Source organism: Aethalodelphis obliquidens, unplaced genomic scaffold (assembly GCF_003676395.1).
Source record: "Aethalodelphis obliquidens isolate GAN/ISIS:26980383/991018 unplaced genomic scaffold, ASM367639v1 scaffold7, whole genome shotgun sequence".
NCBI lineage: Eukaryota > Metazoa > Chordata > Mammalia > Artiodactyla > Delphinidae > Aethalodelphis > Aethalodelphis obliquidens.
Genome location: NW_020837951.1, coordinates 56,133,820 through 56,155,476, shown reverse-complemented (window position 1 = coordinate 56,155,476; position 21,657 = coordinate 56,133,820). Strand labels below are relative to the sequence as shown.

The 21,657-nt window shown below is 38.9% G+C and overlaps 1 protein-coding gene across 1 annotated transcript; it reads right to left on the bottom strand.

Annotated features, from left to right (window-relative positions):
* Window positions 1-357: 357 nt before the first annotated feature.
* TPD52L3 (TPD52 like 3) lies at window positions 358-1,047 on the bottom strand. Its single transcript, XM_027105965.1, is given in 1 exon segment — window positions 358-1,047. A coding segment is annotated over 1 exon segment (690 nt).
* Window positions 1,048-21,657: the final 20,610 nt, after the last annotated feature.

The following is a 21,657-nucleotide window of genomic DNA, read 5'->3' as shown; positions in this document are numbered from 1 at the left end:
TTTTGATGCACTGGTTTTTCCAAAAAAGGAGTTTTGGCTTTGGCCTAAAATCCCTCTGGAACCATTGTCCTGTCTATTTAAATGCAACCCCAGGAAGGCTAGTATAGTGATACATTTCACATATAAACTTTAGTGTAAAATAACTTAGTGTACAAAACGTTGGATTCTTTATCTCAACAGCAGCAAATATGTATGTACAAATGGGAGCTACTTTTCTCAAAACCAGACTCTGTCCATTTCCTGAATTAACTTTACCATTGTTGTTTGGTTGTTGTTTTTGATGGGCAGAGGTGCAATTGGGATGAGGGAAGGGAGTTCTTGCACTGATCAAGTGGCCAGGCAAATTTACCAAGGAGCTCACTCTGACTCCAGAAAGGGGAGTAGGTCATCCCTACTTCACAGAACTGGATCACTCCCACTCCCTGAAACTGAGAGCAGATCATCCCCACTCCCCGCTGAAGAAGGAAGGCAGTCACTGCCTAGCTCTCTGCCATCTGCGACTCTGGACTTGACTGTTCCCTTAAGACCTTCAAAGGATCTGAATGTGGCCGATTTCTTCATGTCTCCAAGCTTCCTGCAGATGGCAGAGCCCATGGTGGACAGGGCAGCTGACGTCTTTTGTTTCATGTAGGCTTTGGAGACCTGAGCATCGTGCCAGCTCTTGGACAGATTCTGCCTCAGCCCCACCAAGGCCGTCAGGTACAACTTCCTCTTGAGCTCCATGCAGCGTCTCTCTTTGGCTGCCAGCGCACAGTGTAGGGTTACGATTTCTGCCTGCAATTTACCAAGCTCAGATTTGAGCCCCTTTTTCTCTGCCTCTGTGAGATCCTCTGGTTTGGCAGTCTGGTGGGATTCATACGTGGCCGCAGAGGTCTCTATCATGGCGCCTGGCATAGACTGAGAAAGAAGTTCTTCATGAAGGGAGTCCAGGTCCAATTCTTGGTAGAGATAGTCGAACTTATGGCCAGAGGAAAGGTAGTCTTGGCCAGCAGAGTCGAAGTCTAGGCCTTCGGGGTCAGACTGTAGGGTGGGGTGGGACGGATCCATAACTTGGCCAGTGGAATGGACGCTGTGGCCAGTGGGTCAGTGTCCTGGCTGCGGAATAGATGCCTTGGTTTACCAGGTCCACTTCCGGGTGGGGTTGGGAGTGTGGCTGGGGGTTAGGGTAGGTTGGGTTGGGGTCGTGGAGGCGGAGGTGGGACTTCTGGCCCGAAGGGCTCGGAGGACAGAACTTGGACTCAGTCTGTGTACGTCCAATGCTCATAGTGGTTTAGAAATCACAACGTCCCTGTGAGGTAGGTGCTTCCACAGTTGTCAGGGAGGAGAAATATTTTCCCTCCTGCCTCAGAGGTGACTGGTCCTGCCCTTCAAACCAAGTCTGACTCCCCTTACGGACCTCTTTCCACCACAGCAGCCATTTTTAAAACCTTGAAAATCAGTTGAACTTTTTGTGCTAACAGAAATTTATGACAAAGCCTCATACATACAATAAATAAAAGCTGCCTCAAAGTGGGGAAGGGAGTCTAGGACTCCTGGTCTTGTACCCTCCCAATTTTCCCTTCCCAGGTTCCCAAAGGGGCCTGAGAAACTCCTGGCACCACTCATAAGGTGTATATGAAGGCCCCTCGAAACTCTTAAGTCCAACAGTGCTCCCATGGCATGAAGTATCAACAGTGCCAAAGGCTTGGGATAGTGGAACTTAGAAAGTGAGTTTGACCAGTCACAATTGTCTGTTATTTTGGGGAGGGAAAGGGAGGGAGAATGAGTAAATCTATAATAGTTGTGTCAAGTTTAAGCTTAAGTAAAGCAAACGCTACTGTACTATGAGAATTTAAGAGAGAAGAAATAAGATATATGCAAATAGACAGTGCATGGGTTTTCAATGTTGCAGTTGCATTTTCTTTCTTTTCCAAGCATCCCCTTACATTTCTGAAGGCATGTGTGTCCATATACATGGTTATCAGTTGTGGGAGGTGGTCTGCACAGAAAAGTAGTAGTAGTTGAACAGGCTCTGTTAGGATGCCGATGTACCATGTCCCCTACTTCTATTCAGAGCTGGTAATTTATACAGTGGAAAAATCAGGACTTCAACCCAGTAACGGCAGGTGGTCAGGTATCATTTAGCTCATTGCCTGGCTGCCCGTTACCAGGGAATGGCCTTGAGCAAGTCTTAGTTTCTAGTGGTTTTGTTGGATATTCTGGTAGTTCTTGCAAGCATGATCTTGTGGAACCTGATATGATCCTCAGCAAATTTCAGCTGTTTGCCATACTCATGTCTATGTAGCTATAATGAAACATCTAGCTGGGCATCCAAACCAACTTCAAACTTTTGGATTTATACTTAATAATCCTTTCACATAGCTCAGTAGTGTTTATTATTGTCTTACTTTGAAGTATGTGCCTCCTTGGATTAAAAAATGAGGATTGTCCTTGTTGGAAACATGAAGGCTAATGAGGGATTTGGCTGTGTGTATAAAGGCCTGAAAAGGGCAGTAAGGACTGCCTAGAAACTGTTTTGTTCCAGAGGCTGAACTCTTCCTCAGTCGCCTGCAGAATCGCTAGTGGTTTCAGGAATGTTCTGACCCTGAACCAGTGCTCTTCTTTTAAAACTGAGGATGAAGGGTAAAGAAACTCCTGAATTACACGGAGCATACATTTGTCTATTCCAAGTTGAGATTCCAGATAACCAGATTTGAGCTTGCACTTGATTTTCCTTCTCTGAATTGTTTCAGCCACCAACCTCACTACCTATTTTCTTATTTCTATGTTTCCTCACCCTTCAGTTCAAAGTATGAAATCTTTTGTTAAGCTGTGATTCTTTTTGGTAGGGTAATGATTTCCCTCATAGCAAAATTTACCTGACCTATCTGAGCAACTTCGTTTCCATATCCCAAATCAAAACATGGCCTCTGAATATTGTCCATAAAAAGAAATGAAATTGAGTTATTTGTAGTGAGGTGGATGGACCTAGAGTCTGTCATACAGAGTAAAGTAAGTCAGAAAGAGAAAAACAAATACCATATGCTAACACGTATATATGGGATTAAAAAAAAAAATGGTTCTGAAGAACCTAGGGTCAGGACAGGAATAAAGACGCAGATATAGAGAATGGACTTGAGGACATGGGGAGGGGGAAGGGTAAGCTGAGATGAAGTGAGAGTGTGGCATGGACATATATACACTACCAAATGTAAAATAACTAGCTAGTGGGAAGCAGCTGCATAGCATAGGGAGATCAGCTCGGTGCTTTGTGACCATCTAGAGGGGTGGGATAGGAAGGATGGGAGGGAGATGCAAGAGGGAGGAGATATGGGGATATATGTATATGTATAGTTGATTCACTTTGTTATAAAGCAGAAACTAACACACCATTGTAAAGCAATTGTACTCCAATAAAGATGTTTTTAAAAACCCAAAAAACAAAACAAACAAAAACATAGCCTCTGGAAAGGGGCCTCCTAGCTAGTAATATTCTGACCTCCTGAGTAGGCCTGGAAAAATAAGTTACACAGTGGAACAGTCCATTTTATTAGGCTTATGCATAACCACATACAAAACAACACATAGGTTTTGAAAACGTAGATCTATCAAATGAAATTTTACTTAATTTATAGTGAATCTAACCAACTGTTTGAATAAACTATCTTTTTAAGATGTAAAATACCAAACTATTGCCCCATGATTTTAGAACCTCAGCTCTCTAGATTAGACAATGAAATAATCAGTATTCCACAGAAAGGCTCACAAACCTGTTCATCTGAAACTGAAAGCTTTTTGATGCTATTTGTGTACTAAAAACAGCCAAAATATTTGATTCAGTAACCTCTGAAGAAAGAGATTGAAAATTATTTTTAATCCCACAATGGATTGCTATATTTTTTTCCCAAGGAAGACGTTATTGACCCATTTTTTTTAACATCTTTATTGGAGTATAATTGCTCCACAATGGTGTGTTAGTTTCTGCTTTATAACAAAGTGAATCAGTTATACATATACATATGTTCCCATATCTCTTCCCTCTTGCGTCTCCCTCCCTCCCACCCTCCCTATCCTACCCCTCTAGGTGGTCACAAACCACTGAGCTGATCTCCCTGTGTTATGCGGCTGCTTCCCACTAGCTATCTATTTTACGTTTGGTAGTATATATATGTCCATGCCACTTTCTCGCTTTGTCACAGCTTACCCTTCCCCCTCCCCATATCCTCAAGTCCATTCTTTAGTAGGTCTGTGTCTTTATTCCCATATTGACCCGTTTTTAGCAAAGAATAAACTTTGAATTATTTTTCTAGTAAGGATGATGGATTTATACCAATCCTTTGTAAATGTAAAGGTAAATGATACAACAAAATGTTTTTTTTCTCTTAATGTTTAGAAGCCTGTATGTTATGTTTTAGAAATAAATTATTGAAACTTGAATGTAAAAGCAAAGTCATACCACTCACCAGGTCTGGGTTGTTTGGGGATGGAAGGAGCGAGATTGTAGTAATTGATACTTGAGTCTAGAAATGATTAGGGACTTGTACCAGTGTCAGCAGTTTTAACCACTTGACTTCTTTTGTTATGGAACGTCAATGCAGAGCTTCCTGATTATATCAGCTCTTGTAAAATAATCCACATTCGTGGTTCAGATTGCTTCTAAAGAACTGACAACTCACCCTGTAGTCCGGTCATTTGCACTGCTAGATTTAACCATAGTGAGATCTGTAGGACTTTATTTCTATGATGACAGACCTACTACCATGAACATTTTGTTCATTTTAGCTGAAAAACAGGAAAAATGTTTAAATGTTTAATTGGGCCTGAAAATAAGGCACATAGTTGAAAACCTAATCCAGTAAGAATGTTTCAAGAGTAGGAGGAGAAAATTGGTAGTTAGGCTTTTCTTGTGGAAAGCCATAATATTATATTTGATTTCAGTTTGCAAGTTATTTTCATAACTGTCTCACATCATAGCCCAGCTCCATCTGTAATATATGCAGTGAGTCACCTTCCCCATAGATATTCTGCAGCATGAACTGGAATATTTGCTGCGGTTTACAGATGCACAGGTTATGGGTAACAGTCCTCACATTTCAGTAGTTGAGTTGGTCTTCGTTTAGAACCAGGGTGACATTTCCTTTTAGCAGCCCTTCTACATGAACTAATTAACTTAAAAAAATAGTGAGGTATATTATAGTGTAGGATTTTCTTCTATGAAGCCCAAACATACTATCAGGATATTAAATTGGAGCTTATTTTAAGTTGGAGAGTTATTCACTCTCTTTGGTGGTGTATTTAATTGTAGCGGGAATCCTTGGGGCAATCAAATTAAAATTCAAAATCTGGTTGAATCTGAAGAACTAATGTTCTCCTCTCCGCATTTGCATGAGATGATATGTATGGGATGAAGGGGCTTGTTAGGAGGAGTTTTACGTATGGATCCTCAGAGGTAGAAGAAGAGGAATGACAGGGGAGTGGAGGGGCGAAGAGAAGGGAAAAGAAAATGATCAAAAGATATAGGAACTTCCCTAGATTAAAAATGAAGATTCTTCCTGTTGGAAACATGAAGGCTGTATATATAAAGACCTACAAAGGGTAGTAAGGGCTCTTTAAACACTACTTTGTTCCAGAGAATGGACTTTTCTTTTGATGCTTGCAGAAACACTAGTGGTTCCAAGAATTTTCTCAGACTCTGAACCAGAAACTGCCCTCATAATGCTGAAGATGAATGGCAAAGAAGCCCAAGAACTAAACTAAATAAAGGGCAGTATGAGGAGACTTTAGGGGGAATTTCACAACAGAAGGTGTTCTCGTTCCCCTTTCTCATTTGGCTGAGGAAAGTGGGGGAAACAGATTATCCCTTCCCAGAAGTTTTGATTTTGTTTTTTCTCCTTACGTGTTGGAGGATAGCAGGTTGGATGGTAAGTCCTGGGGACAACAGTAGGGAGTCATATAAGAGAAGAATGTAGGTGAAGCTGGCATATGAGTCAGTAAAGACTTGGTCAATTATGGGCTGATAGAAGTAGGTTGTCTGTGCTCTGCTAAGGAACTCAGGGTTCGGTGTGTTTCTCTAGTCAGGATCTAGAAATTAGGAGGATTCCTTAAAAGGGAACAGGGGGTTGTAAAAAGACATTTTGACACTTGCTTCTCACTATCACCCTCCTCCCCAGCCAACACACTTCCTGAATTACATGCAGTTTCAACAAAGGCGTAGACTGCTCTTAAAATGTCTGTAAGGGACCCAGATTACTTGACCCTTAATTAAGCAGGAAAATTTATCTGGAGAATGTTCAGATTTTGAGTACTAGGAGATACACTTTCCCTCAAGGGACTGGGCACACACTGGACATCGACAGAGAGAACAGATTAGAAGCACATTTAAGGGCTGGTCCTGAGCATAGAGGACTCCAAGAAGTGACTGGGGAGACTTGGTGGCTTGGGGTGGTGGTGTGCTTAAGCCCTGAAGCTTGGCTCTGAGGGTTTAGAACTAGCAAAATGTGGGGGCCAAAGCAGTTTGACTCACTTGTAGCTGGTGGCTGCAGAGACCTGAGGGCAATCAAGCTGCTAATAGAAAACTCACAGTCTTTTAAAGATTATGACCATTGTGGTGAATTTGTTGTAACACATAAAACCTACGGCTTGGACTCTACTCTGTAGTTACTTAGCTATTCTTGTCTTAAATCTGTCATGCGTGCTATGGCAACAGCATAATTACTTTATTTCCTCGATTCTGAGACACAATCAATTGTAAGACACATCTTCATTTTAATAAGAGGTTTCTAGGAGGAAGAACCTGTATTAAAGCACACACTGATTAAATCATGCAATCCCAATTTTAGAAACATTAAAACTCCATAAAATGTGAATATTAGAAGTGAAGAAATACAGTAGTAATGCAGCAAACTATAAACACTAATAGCTCTGCTTGATTCTTCTACGGGGGTTAAAAATGGACCTTCATTTGTACTGGTTCCTCTTTTTCTGAAAGAAAAGGCAGAAGGGAAATTAGCATTTATTAAATATCTGCTACAATAATAAAAATAATGGCCCCCCCCACCCCCCACCCCCGGCCTGAGTGAGCCACATCCCCCGAATCAGCTGCTCCTTTAACCCTGTCCTGTCTGAGCAAAGAACAGACACCCTCCGGCGACGTACATGCAGAGGTGGGGCCAAATCCAAAGCTGAACCCCGGGAGCTGTGCGAACAAAGAAGAGAAAGGGAAATTTCTCCCAGCAGACTCAGGAGCAGCGGATTAAATCTCCACAATCAACTTGACGTACCCTGCAACTGTGGAATACCTGAATAGACAACGAATCTTCCCAAATTGCGGAGGTGGACTTTGAGAGCAAGATATATTATTTTTTCCCCTTTTCCTCTTTTTGTGAGTGTGTATGTGTATGCTTCTGTGTGAGATTTTGTCTGTATAGCTTTGCTTTCACCATTTGTCCTAGGGTTCTGTCCATCCCTTTTTTGTTTGTTTGTTTTTTTACTTAAAAAATTTTTTTTCCTAATAATTATTTTTTATTTTAATAACTTTATTTTATTTTATCCTCTTTCTTTCTTTCTACTTTTTCTCCCTTTTATTCTGAGCCGTGTGGTTGAAAGGCTCTTGGTGCTGCAACCAGGAGTCAGTGCACTGCCTCTGAGGTGGGAGAGCCAACTTCAGGACACTGGTTCACAAGAGACCTCCCAGCTCCACGTAATATCAAACGGCAAAAATCTCCCAGAGATCTCCATCTCAACACCAGCACCCAGCTTCACTCAACGACCAGCAAGCTACAGTGCTGGACATCCTATGCCAAACAAGTAGCAATACAGGAACACAACCCCACCCATTAGCAGAGAGGCTGCCTAAAATCATAATAAGGCCACAGACACCCCAAAACACACCACCAGATGTGGACCTGCCCACCAAAAAGACAAGATCCAGGCTCATCCACCAGAACACAGGCACTAGTCCCCTCCACCAGGAAGCCTACACAACCCACTGAACCAACCGTAGCCACTGGGGGAAGACACCAAAAACAACGGGAACTACGAACCTGCAGCCTGCAAAAAGGAGACCCCAAACACAGTAAGATAAGCAAAATGAGAAGAGAAAAACACACAGCAGATGAAGGAGCAAGATAAAAACCCACCAGACCTAACAAATGAAGAGGAAATAGGCAGTCTACCTGAAAAATAGTGAAGAATAATGATAGTAAAGATGATCCAAAATCTTGGAAATAGAATAGAGAAAATGCAAGAAACATGTAACATGGACCCAGAAGACTTAAAGAGGAAACAAGCAATGATGAACAACACAATAAATGAAATTAAAAATACTCTAGAAGGGATCAATAGCAGAATAACTGAGGCAGAAGAACGGAGAAGTGACCTGGAAGATAAAATAGTGGAAATAACTACTGCAGAGCAGAATAAAGAAAAAAGAATGAAAAGAATTCAGGACAGTCTCAGAGACCTCTGGGACAACACTAAATGCACCAACATTCAGATTATAGGGGTCCCAGAAGAAGAAGAGAAAAAGAAAGGGTCTGAGAAAATAACTGAAGAGATTATAGTTGAAAACTTCCCTAACATGGGAAAGGAAATAGTCAATCAAGGCCAGGAAGCACAGAGTCCCATACAGGAAAAATACAAGGAGAAACACGCCAAGACACATATTAATCAAACTAACAAAAATTAAATACAAAGAAAAAACATTACAAGCAGCAAGGGAAAATCAAAAAAACACATACAAGGGAATCCCCATAAGGTTAACAGCTGATCTTTCAGCAGAAACTCTGCAAGCCAGAAGGGAGTGACAGGACACATTTAAAGTGATGAAGGAGAAAAACCTACAACCAAGAATACTCTACCCAGCAAGGATCTCATTCAGATTTGATGGAGAAATTAAAACCCTTACAGACAAGCAAAAGCTGAGAAGGTTCAGCACCACCAAACCAGCTTTACAACAAATGCTAAAGGAACTTCTCTAGGCAAGAAATACAAGAGAAGGAAAAGACCTACAATAACAAACCCAAAACAATTAAGAAAATGGGAATAGGAACATACATATTGATAATTACCTTAAATGTAAATGGATTAAATGCTCCCACCAAAAGACACAGACTGGCTGAATGGATATAAAAACAACACCCATATATATGCTCTCTACAAGAGACCCACTTCAGACCTAGGGAGATGTACAGAATGAAAGTGAGGGGATGGAAAAAGATATTCCATGCAAATGGAAACCAAAAGAAAGCTGGAGTAGCAATTCTCATATCAGACAAAGTAGACTTTAAAATAAAGATTATTACAAGAGACAAAGAAGGACACTACATAATGATCAAGGGATCGATCCAAGAAGAAGATATAACAATTGTAAATATTTATGCACCCAACATAGGAGCACCTCAATACATAAGGCAAATACTAACAGCCATAAAAGGGGAAATTGACAGTAACACACTCACAGTAGGGGACTTTAACACCCCACTTTCACCAATGGACAGATCATCCAAAATGAAAATAAATAAGGAAACACAAGCTTTAAATGATACATTAAACAAGATGGACTTAATTGATAATTATAGGACATTCCATCCAAAAATAACAGAATACGCATTTTTCTCAAGTACTCATGGAACATTCTTCAGGATAGATCATATCTTGGGTCACAAATCAAGCCTTGGTAAATTTAAGAAAATGGAAATTCTATCAAGTATCTTTTCCGACCACAATGCTATGAGACTAGATATCAGTAACAGGAAAAATCTGTAAAAAATACAAACACATGGAGGCTAAACAATACACTACTTAATAACGAAGTGATCACTGAAGAAATCAAAGAGGAAATAAAAATATACCTAGAAACAAATGACAATGGAGACACGACGACCCCAAACCTATGGGATGCACCAAAAGCAGTTCTAAGTGGGAAGTTTATAGCAATACAATCCTACCTTAAGAAACAGGAAACATCTCGAATAAACAACCTAACTTTGCACCTAAAGCAATTAGAGAAAGAAGAACAAAAAAACCCGAAAGTTAGCAGAAGGAAAGAAATCATAAAGATCTGATCAGCAATAAATGAAAAAGAAATGAAGGAAACAATAGCAAAGATCAATAAAACTAAAAGCTGGTTCTTTGAGAAGATAAACAAAATTGATAAACCATTAGCCAGACTCATCAAGAAAAAAAGGGAGAAGACTCAAATCAATAGAATTAGAAATGAAAAAGGAGAAGTAACTACTGACACTGCAGAAATACAAAAAATCATGAGAGATTACTACAAGCAACTCTATGACGATAAAATGGACAACCTGCAAGAAGTGGACAAATTCTTAGAAATGCACAACCTGCCAAGACTGAATCAGGAAGAAATAGAAAATATGAACAGACCAATCACAAGCACTGAAGTTGAAACTGTGATTAAAAATCTTCCAACAAACAAAAGCCCAGGACCAGATGGCTTCACAGGGAAATTCTAACAAACATTTAGAGAAGAGCTAACACCTATCCTTCTCAAACTCTTCCAAAATATAGCAGAGGAAGGAACACTCCCAAACTCGTTCTACGAGGCCACTATCACCCTGATACCAAAACCAGACAAAGATGTCACAAAGAAAGAACATTACAGGCCAATATCACTGATGAACACAGATGCAAAAATCCTCTACAAAATACTAGAAAACAGAATTCAACAGCACATGAAAAGGATCATACACCATGATCAAGTGGGGTTTATTCCAGGAATGCAAGGATTCTTCAATATACGCAAATCAATCAACGTGATACACCCTATTAACAAATTGAAAGAGAAAAACCATATGATCATCTCAATAGATGCAGAGAAAGCTTTCGACAAAATTCAACACCCATTTATGATAAAAACCCTGCAGAAAGTAGGCATAGAGGGAACTTTCCTCAACATAATAAGGCCATATATGACAAACCCACAACCAACATTGTCCTCAATGGTGAAAAACAGAAACTATTTCCACTAAGATCAGGAACAAAACAAGGTTGCCCACTCTCACCACTCTTATTCAACATAGTTTTGGAAGTTTTAGCCACAGCAATCAGAGAAGAAAAGGAAATAAAAGGAATCCAAATTTGAAAAGAAGAAGTAAAGCTGTCACTGTTTGCAGATGACATGATAGTATACATAGAGAATCCTAAAGAAGCTACCAGAAAACTACTAGAGCTAATCAATGAATTTGGTAAAGTAGCAGGATAGAAAATTAATGCACAGAAATCTCTGGCATTCTTATACACTAATGATGAAAAATTGGAAAGTGAAATCAAGAAAACACTCCCATTTACCACTGCAACAAAAAGAAAAAATATCTAGGAATAAACCTACCTAAGGAGACAAAAGACCTGGATGCAGAAAATTATAAGACACTGATGAAAGAAATTAAGGATGATACAAATAGATGGAGAGATATACCATCTTCTTGGGTTGGAAGAATCAAGATTGTGAAAATGACTCTACTACCCAAAGCAATCTACAGATTCTTGCAATCTCTCTCAAACTACCAATGGCATTTTCCACAGAACTAGAACAAAAAATTTCACAATCTGTATGGAAACACAAAAGACCCCGAATAGCCAAAGCAATCTTGAGAACAAAAAACGGAGCTGGAGGAATCAGGCTCCCTGACTTCAGACTATATGACGAAGCTAGAGTAATCTGTATGGTACTGGCACAAAAACAGTACTATAGATCAATGGAACAGGATAGAAAGCCCAGAGATAAACCCACGCACATATGGTCACCTTATCTTTGATAAAGGAGGCAGGAATGTACAGTGGAGAAAGGACAGCCTCTTCAGTAAGTGGTCCTGGGAAAACTGAGCAGGTACATGTAAAATATGAGATTAGAATACTCCCTAACACCATACACAAAAATAAGCTCAAAATGGATTAAAGACCTAAATGTAAAGCCAGGAACTCTCAAACTCTTAGAGGAAAACATAGGCAGAATACTCTATGACATAAATCACGGCAAGATCCTTTTTGACCCACCTCCTAGAGAAATGGAAATAAAAACAAAAATAAACCCATGTGACCTAATGAAACTTAAAAGCTTTTGCACAGTGAAAGAAACCATAAACAGGACCAAAAGACAGCCCTCAGAATGGGAGAAAATATTTGCAAATGAAGCAACTGACAAAGGATTAATCTCCAAAATTTACAAGCAGCTCATGCAGCTCAATAACAAAAAAACAAACAACCCAATCCAAAAATGGACAGAAGACCTAAATAGACATTTCTCCAAGGAAGATATACAGATTGCCAACAAACACATGAAAGAATACCCAACATCATTAGAGAAATGCAAATCAAAACTACAATGAGATATCATGTTACACCAGTCAGAATGGCCATCATCCAAAAATCTAGAAACAATAAATGCTGGAGAGGGTGTGGAGAAAAGGGAACGCTCTTGCACTGTGGTGGGAATGTGAATTGGTACAGCCACTATGGAGAACAGTATGGAGGTTCCTTAAAAAACCAAAAGTAGAATTACCATATGACCCAGCAATCCCACTACTGGGCATATACCCTGAGAAAACCATAATTCAAAAAGAGTCATGTACCAAAATGTTCATTGCAGCTTTATTTACAATAGCCAGGAGATGGAAACAACCTAAGTATCCATCATCGGATGAATGGATAAAGAAGATGTGGCACATATATACAATGGAATATTACTCAGCCATAAAAAGAAACGAAATTGAGTTATTTGTGGTGAGGTGGATGGACCTAGAGTCTGTCATACAGAGTGAAGTAAGTCAGAAAGAGAAAGACAAATACCGTATGCTAACACATATTTATGGAATCTAAGAAAAAAAAATGTCATGAAGAACCTAGGGCTAAGACGGGAATAAAGACACAGACCTACTAGAGAATGGACTTGAGGTTATGGGGAGGAGGAAGGGTAAGCTGTGACAAAGTGAGAGAGTGGCATGGACATACATACACGACCAAACGTAAGATAGCTAGTGGGAAGCAGCCTCATAGCACAGGGAGATCAGCTCGGTGCTTTGTGACCACCTGGAGGGGTGGGATAGGGAGGGTGAGAGGGAGGGAGATGCAATAGGGAAGAGATATGGGAACATATGTATATGTATAACTGATTCACTTTGTTATAAAGCAGAAACTAACACACCATTGTAAAGCAATTACACCCCAATAAAGAAGTTAAAAAAATAATAAAAGTAATGGAGATACCTAATGTTAATTGATTACTTATTATGTGCCAGGAATTGTTCTAAGTGCTTTCACATATGTTATTTCATTTAATCCTCATAATAATCTTGAGAGGTAGGTATTAGAAATACTATTAATCTCTGTGAGACTCAGTTTCCCATTTCTGCAGATCAAGAAACTGAGATGCACAGAAAATAACTTGCCACACAGTTATTAAGTAGCAAATTTGGGTTATTACTGTATAAACCTAGGGCTGCTTCATTTTTTTAAACTCAAACTCTTTATTATCTTTCTTACTTCTGAAATATAAATATGCATGTAAAAGTATATATATGTACTTTAAAAAATTATAAATGTAAATAACTATGTACTCACCACTCAACTAACAAAATGTGTTTCCAGTGTTTTTGAAGCATGATATGTGTCCTTCTCATTCTATTTCCTTCCACCCAGTTAACCTCTATTCGAAATTTTGGGGTGATCATTCCTTTTTTTCTTCATAAGTTTTTACCTCTTTTGTGTCTATAGATAATGTATTATTTAGTTTTGCCAGTTTTTGAACTTTATTTTTATTGAGGTATAATTGACACATAATAGTTTAGGGGGTATACTATAATGATTTGATATTTGTATATTTGTTGACCCTTGAACAACAGAGGTTTGGACTGCACAGGTCCATTTATACATGGATTTTTTTCAGTAAATACGTACTTTAGTACTACATGATCCACAGTTGGTTAAATCCATAGTTGTGGAACCATGGATATATTGGGCCAACTGTACATTATATGTAGATTTTCAGCTCTGAGGGGATTGGCATCCCTAACCCCTGTGTTGTTCAAGGGTCAACTTTATTGTGAAATGATCACTATAATAAATCTAGTTAACATCTGTCACTATTTTTGAATGTTGTATAAATGGAATCATACCTTATGTATTCTTCTGTGACTTGCCCACTGTTTTTAAGATTCATCCATGTTGGTGGTATTGCTATAATTTATTCATTTTCACTGCTGTATAGTAGTTCTTAGTATGTATATAACACAACATATTTAAACATTCTATCTATGAAAGTTCTTTGCTAAGACACTGAGTGACTTGAAGGTGAGTTTCCCTGGTATACCACCCCAGGCCAGAAACCTGTCTGAAGTCTATTCCTGCATATACACTTAATGTTTTCTTGCACATGTGACTTCATATTTGTTCACAATAGACTCTTCTTTCCTGAAATATATCCTGAAACATATTTGATGTGTTATCTTTCCAGCCTCATTTCTTCCACTTCTCATCATATACTTTGTACTCCAGGGCTAAATTACTGCAGTTCTGAAAACTTCAAATTCACTGTGTCCGCTTGCCCCTAGGCCTTTGCACATGTTTCTCTTTCTGCCTGGAATGCTTATTTCATGGGTAACTCTTGCCCACCTATCAGGAGTCGTCTGGTTGCAAAAGTCTTCTTCCAGGGGCTTCCCTGGTGGTAGAGTGGTTAAGAATCCTCCTGCCAATGCAGGGGACACGGGTTCAAGCCCCGGTCCAGGAAGATCCCACATGACGTGGAGCAGCTAAGCCCATGAACCCCAACTACTGAGCCTGCGTGCCACAACTACTGAAGCCCGCGTGCCTAGAGCCCGTGCTCCGCAAAAGAGAAGCCACCGCAATGAGAAGCCCGCACACCGCAGTGAAGAGTAGCCCCTGCTTGCCACAACTAGAGAAAGCCTGCGCACAGCAACGAAGACCCAATGCAGCCAAGAATAAAATAATAATAATAATTTTAAAACGCCTTCTTCCATTACCTTCTGGTTTGGGCCTTCTCCTTGAGTTAACAGAGGGGACTTCCTGCTGTCATCTCAGGGTTTAGTCTGAGTTGGTTTTCTGGAGTATCCAATATATTACTGAATAAAACTGCATATTGCACTTGGTGCCTGGAAAGACTGTATGAAAGGTCTGTTTTCTATACTAGTAACTCCAATGAACAGGAAACATGGAAATAACCATTGTTAAAAAATGTCCTTAGGTTGGGGGTAGGGCACAAATCACATCCTTGTTGGTGAAAGAGAGATGGAAAAATAAAGATTATTTTCATTTGCCTTCAGGTCTTTTGGCTAGATTCCAGAGGACTTTCTCCAAGGGCAACAAGATAAAAGCCACCCTCTTTGCCTGGAATTAGCTCTCTGGCATGGGAAAGAAAACCTCTCATTTTTTTCCCTCTTTATGTTTTTCTGGCACAGCTGCTTATCTATTGGATATCTCACCAAGAAGTGCCTCAAGGGATGAGTGGAGATGGTAAGTAAAAATCATATATTTGGTTATATACTTTTAAAGAAATAACCTGTTGATTTTTTACTAGTTTTACATTTTTTAAAGAAGGGCTTATGCAGACTGTTTTTATTTGTAACACACATTTTTTAATGTTTTTGTAATTTTTCAAAAATTTTTATTGGAGTATAGTTGAGTTACAATGCTGTGTTAGTTTCAGGTGTACAGTAAAGTGAATCAGTCATACATATACATATATCCACTCTTTTTTAGATTTTTTTCCCATATAGGCCATTACAGAGTACTGAGTAGAGTTCCCTGTGCTGTACAGTATGTCCTTAATAGTTATCTATTTTATATATAGTAGTATGTATATGTCAGTCCCAATCTCCCAATTTATCCCTCCCCACCTTACCCCCTGGTAACCATAAGTTTGTTTCCTACATCTGTAACTCTATTTCTGATTTGTAGATAAGTTCATTTGTACCCTTTTTTTTTAGATTCCATGTATAAGCAATATCATATGATATTTGTCTTTCTCTGTCTGACTTACTTCACTCAGTATGGCAATCTCTAGGTCTACCCATGTTGCTGCAAATGGCATTATTTCATTCTTTTTTATGGCTGAGTAATATTCCATTGTAAATATGTACCACATTTTTTTTTCTTTTTTTCTTTTTGTTTTGTGATTTTTGCTGTGCTGTGCGGCATGCAGGATCTTAGTTCCCCAACCAGGGATCGAACCCATGCCCCCTGCAGTGGAAGCATAGAGTCTTAACCACTGGACTGCCAGGGAAGTCCCTTTACCACATCTTCTTTTTTTTTTTTTTTTTTATTTTATTTTTTATTTTTTATTTATTTTTTATTTTTTTTTTAACATCTTTATTGGGGTATAATTGCTTTACAATGGTGTGTTAGTTTCTGCTTTATAACAAAGTGAATCAGTCATACATAAACATATGTTCCCATATGTCTTCCCTGTTGCGTCTCCCTCCCTCCCACCCTCCCCATCCCACCCCTCCAGGCTGTCACAAAGCACCGAGCCAATATCCCTGTGCCATGCGGCTGCTTCCCACTAGCTATCTACCTTACTGCGTTTGTTAGTGTGTATATGCCCATGACTCTTTCTCGCCCTGTCACAGCTCACCCTTCCCCCTCCCCATAACCTCAAGTCCATTCTCTAAGAGGTCTGCGTCTTTATTCCTGCTTTACCTCTAGGTTCTTCATGACATTTTTTTCTTAAATTCCATATATATGTGTTAGCATACGGTATTTGTCTTTTTCTTTCTGACTTACTTCACTCTGTATGACAGACTCTAGGTCTATCCACCTCATTACAAATAGCTCTATTTCGTTTCTTTTTATGGCTGAGTAATATTCCATTGTATATATGTGCCACATCTTCTTTATCCATTCATCCGATGACGGGCACTTAGGTTGTTTCCATCTCCGGGCTATTGTAAATAGAGCTGCAATGAACATTTTGGTACATGACTCTTTTTGAATTTTGGTTTCCTCAGGGTATATGCCCAGTAGTGGGATTGCTGGGTCATATGGTAGTTCTATTTGTAGTTTTTTAAGGAACCTCCATACTGTTCTCCATAGTGGCTGTACCAATTCACATTCCCACCAGCAGTGCAAGAGTGTTCCCTTTTCTCCACACCCTCTCCAGCATTTATTGTTTCTAGATTTTTTGATGATGGCCATTCTGACTGGTGTGAGATGATATCTCATTGTAGTTTTGATTTGCATTTCTCTAATGATTAATGATGTTGAGCATTCTTTCATGTGTTTGTTGGCAGTCTGTATATCTTCTTTGGAGAAATGTCTATTTAGGTCTTCTGCCCATTTTTGGATTGGGTTGTTTGTTTTCTTGTTATTGAGCTGCATGAGCTGCTTGTAAATTTTGGAGATTAATCCTTTGTTGGTTGCTTCATTTGCAAATATTTTCTCCCATTCTGAGGGTTGTCTTTTTGTCTTGTTTATGGTTTCCTTTGCTGTGCAAAAGCTTTGAAGTTTCATTAGGTCCCATTTGTTTATTTTTGTTTTTATTTCCATTACTCTAGGAGGTGGGTCAGAAAGGATCTTGCTTTGATTTATGTCATAGAGTGTTCTGCCTATGTTTTCCTCTAAGAGTTTGATAGTTTCTGGCCTTACATTTAGGTCTTTAATCCATTTTGAGCTTATTTTTGTGTATGGTGTTAGGGAGTGATCTAATCTCATACTTTTACATGTACCTGTCCAGTTTTCCCAGCACCACTTATTGAAGAGGCTGTCCTTTCTCCATTGTACATTACTGCCACCTTTATCAAAGATAAGTTGTCCATATGTGCATGGGTTTATCTCTGGGCTTTCTATCCTGTTCCATTGATCTATCTTTCTGTTTTTGTGCCAGTACCATACCGTCTTGATGACTGTAGCTTTGTAGTATAGTCTGAAGTCAGGGAGCCTGATTCCTCCAGTTCCTTCTTTCGTTCTCAAGATTGCTTTGGCTATTCGGGGTCTTTTGTGTTTCCATACAAATTGTGAAATTTTTTGTTCTAGTTCTGTGAAAAATGCCAGTGGTAGTTTGATAGGGATTGCATTGAATCTATAGATTGCTTTCGGTAGTAGAGTCATTTTCACAATGTTGATTCTTCCAATCCAAGAACATGGTATATCTCTCCATCTATTTATATCATCTTTAATTTCTTTCATTAGTGTCTTATAATTTTCTGCATACAGGTCTTTTGTCTCCTTAGGTAGGTTTATTCCTAGATATTTTATTCTTTTTGTTGCAATGGTAAATGGGAGTGTTTTCTTGATTTCACTTTCAGATTTTTCATCATTAGTATATAGGAATGCCAGAGATTTCTGTGCATTAATTTTGTATCCTGCCACTTTACCAAATTCATTGATTAGCTCTAGTAGTTTTCTGGTAGCATCTTTAGGGTTCTCTATGTATAGGATCATGTCATCTGCAAACAGTGACAGCTTTACTTCTTCTTTTCCAATTTGGATTCCTTTTATTTCCTTTTCTTCTCTGATTGCTGTGGCTAAAACTTCCAAAACAATGTTGAATAATAGTGGTGAGAGTGGGCAACCTTGTCTTGTTCCTGATCTTAGTGGAAATGCTTTCAGTTTTTCACCATTGAGGATGATGTTTGCTGTGGGCTTGTCATATATAGCCTTTATTATGTTGAGGAAAGTTCCCTCTATGCCTACTTTCTGCAGGGTTTTTATCATAAATGGGTGTTGAATTTTGTCAAAAGCTTTCTCTGCATCTATTGAGATGATCATATGGTTTTTCTCCTTCAATTTGTTAATATGGTTTATCACATTGATAGATTTGCGTATATTGAAGAATCCTTGCATTCCTGGAATAAACCCCACTTGATCATGGTGTATGATCCTTTTCATGTGCTGTTGGATTCTGTTTGCTAGTATTTTGTTGAGGATTTTTGCATCTATGTTCATCAGTGATATTGGCCTGTAGTTTTCTTTCTTTGTGACATCCTTGTCTGGTTTTGGTATCAAGGTGATGGTGGCCTCGTAGAAGGAGTTAGGGAGTGGTCCTCCCTCTGCTATATTTTGGAAGAGTTTGAGAAGAATAGGTGTTAGCTCTTCTCTAAATGTTTGATAGAATTCGCCTGTGAAGCCATCTGGTCCTGGGCTTTTGTTTGTTGGAAGATTTTTAATCACAGTTTCAATTTCAGTGCTTGTGATTGGTCTGTTCATATTTTCTATTTCTTCCTGATTCAGTCTTGGCAGGTTGTGCATTTCTAAGAATTTGTCCATTTCTTCCAGATTGTCCATTTTATTGGCATAGAGGTGCTTGTAGTAATCTCTCATGATCTCTTTTATCTCTGCAGTGTCAGTTGTTACCTCTCCTTTTTCATTTCTAATTCTATTGATTTGAGTCTTCTCCCTTTTTTTCTTGATGAGTCTGGCTAGTGGTTTATCTATTTTGTTTATCTTCTCAAAGAACCAGCTTTTAGTTTTATTGATCTTTGCTATTGTTTCCTTCATTTCTTTTTCATTTATTTCTGATCTGATTTTTATGATTTCTTTCCTTCTGCTAGCTTTGGGGTTTTTTTGTTCTTCTTTCTCTAATTGCTTGAGGTGCAAGGTTAGGTTGTTTATTCGAGATGTTTCCTGCTTCTTAAGGTGGGCTTGTATTGCTATAAACTTCCCCCTTAGAACTGCTTTTGCTGCATCCCATAGGTTTTGGGTCGTTGTGTCTCCATTGTCATTTGTTTCTAGGTATTTTTTGATTTCCTCTTTGATTTCTTCAGTGATCTCTTCATTATTAAGTAGTGTATTGTTTAGCCTCCATGTGTTTGTATTTTTTACAGATCTTTTCCTGTAATTGATATCTAGTCTCATGGCGTTGTGGTCAGAAAAGATACTTGATACAATTTCAATTTTCTTAAATTTACCAAGGCTTGATTTGTGACCTAAGATATGGTCTATCCTGGAGAATGTTCCATGAGCACTTGAGAAAAATGTGTATTCTGTTGTTTTTGGATGGAGTGTCCTATAAATATCAATTAAGTCCATCTTGCCTAATGTATCATTTAAAGCTTGTGTTTCCTTATTTATTTTCATTTTGGATGATCTGTCCATTGGTGAAAGTGGGGTGTTAAAGTCCCCTACTGTGAGTGTGTTACTGTCAATTTCCCCTTTTATGGCTGTTAGTATTTGCCTTATGTATTGAGGTGCTCCTATGTTGGGTGCATAAATATTTACAATTGTTATATCTTCTTCTTGGATCGATCCCTTGATCATTATGTAGTGTCCTTCTTTGTCTCTTTTAATAGTCCTTATTTTAAAGTCTATTTTGTCTGATATGAGAATTGCTACTCCAGCTTTCTTTTGGCTTCCATTTGCATGGAATATCTTTTTCCATCCCCTTACTTTCAGTCTGTATGTGTCTCTAGGTCTGAAGTGGGTCTCTTGTAGACAGCATATATAAGGGTCTTGTTTTTGTATCCATTCAGCTAATCTGTGTCTTTTGGTGGGAGCATTTAGTCCATTTACATTTAAGGTAATTATCGATATGTATGTTCGTATTCCCATTTTCTAAATTGTTTTGGGTTCGTTATTATAGGTCTTTTCCTTCTCTTGTGTTTCTTGCCTAGAGAAGATCCTTTAGCATTTGTTGTAAAGCTGGTTTGGTGGTGCTGAACTCTCTCAGCTTTTGCTTGTCTGTAAAGGTTTTAATTTCTCCATCAAATCTGAATGAGATCCTTGCTGGGTAGAGTAGTCTTGGCTGCATGTTTTTCTCCTTCATCACTTTCAGTATGTCCTGCCACTCCCTTCTGGCTTGTAGGGTTTCTGCTGAGAGATCAGCTGTTAACCTTATGGGGATTCCCTTATGTGTTATTTGTTGTTTTTCCCTTGCTGCTTTTAATATGCTTTCTTTGTATTTAATTTTTGACAGTTTGATTAATATGTGTCTTGGCGTATTTCTCCTTGTATTTATCTTGTATGGGACTCTCTGTGCTTCCTGGACTTGATTAACTATTTCCTTTCCCATATTAGGGAAGTTTTCAACTATAATCTCTTCAAATATTTTCTCAGTCCCTTTCTTTTTCTCTTCTTCTTCTGGAACCCCTATAATTCGAATGTTGGTGCGTTTAATGTTGTCCCAGAGGTCTCTGAGACTGTCCTCAGTTCTTTTCATTCTTTTTTCTTTATTCTGCTCTGCAGTAGTTATTTCCACTATTTTATCTTCCAGGTCACTTATCCGTTCTTCTGCCTCATTTATTCTGCTATTGATCCCATCTAGAGTACTTTTAATTTCATTTATTGTGTTGTTCATCGTTGCTTGTTTCATCTTTAGTTCTTGTAGGTCCTTGTTAACTGATTCTTGCATTTTGTCCAATCTATTGTCCATTCTATCTCCAAGATTTCGGATCAACCTTACTATCATTATTCTGAATTCTCTTTCAGGTAGACTGCCTATTTCCTCTTCATTTGTTAGGTCTGGTGCATTTTTATCTTGCTCCTTTATCTGCTGTGTGTTTTTCTGTCTTCTCATTTTGCTTATCTTACTGTGTTTGGGGTCTCCTTTCGCAGGCTGCAGGTTTGTAGTTCCTCCTGTTTTTGATGTCTGTCTCCAGTGGCTAAGGTTGGTTCAGTGGGTTGTGTAGGCTTCCTGGTGGAGGGGACTAGTGGCTGTGTTGTGGTGGATGAGGCTGGATCTTGTCTCTCTAGTGGGCAGGTTCACGTCTGGTG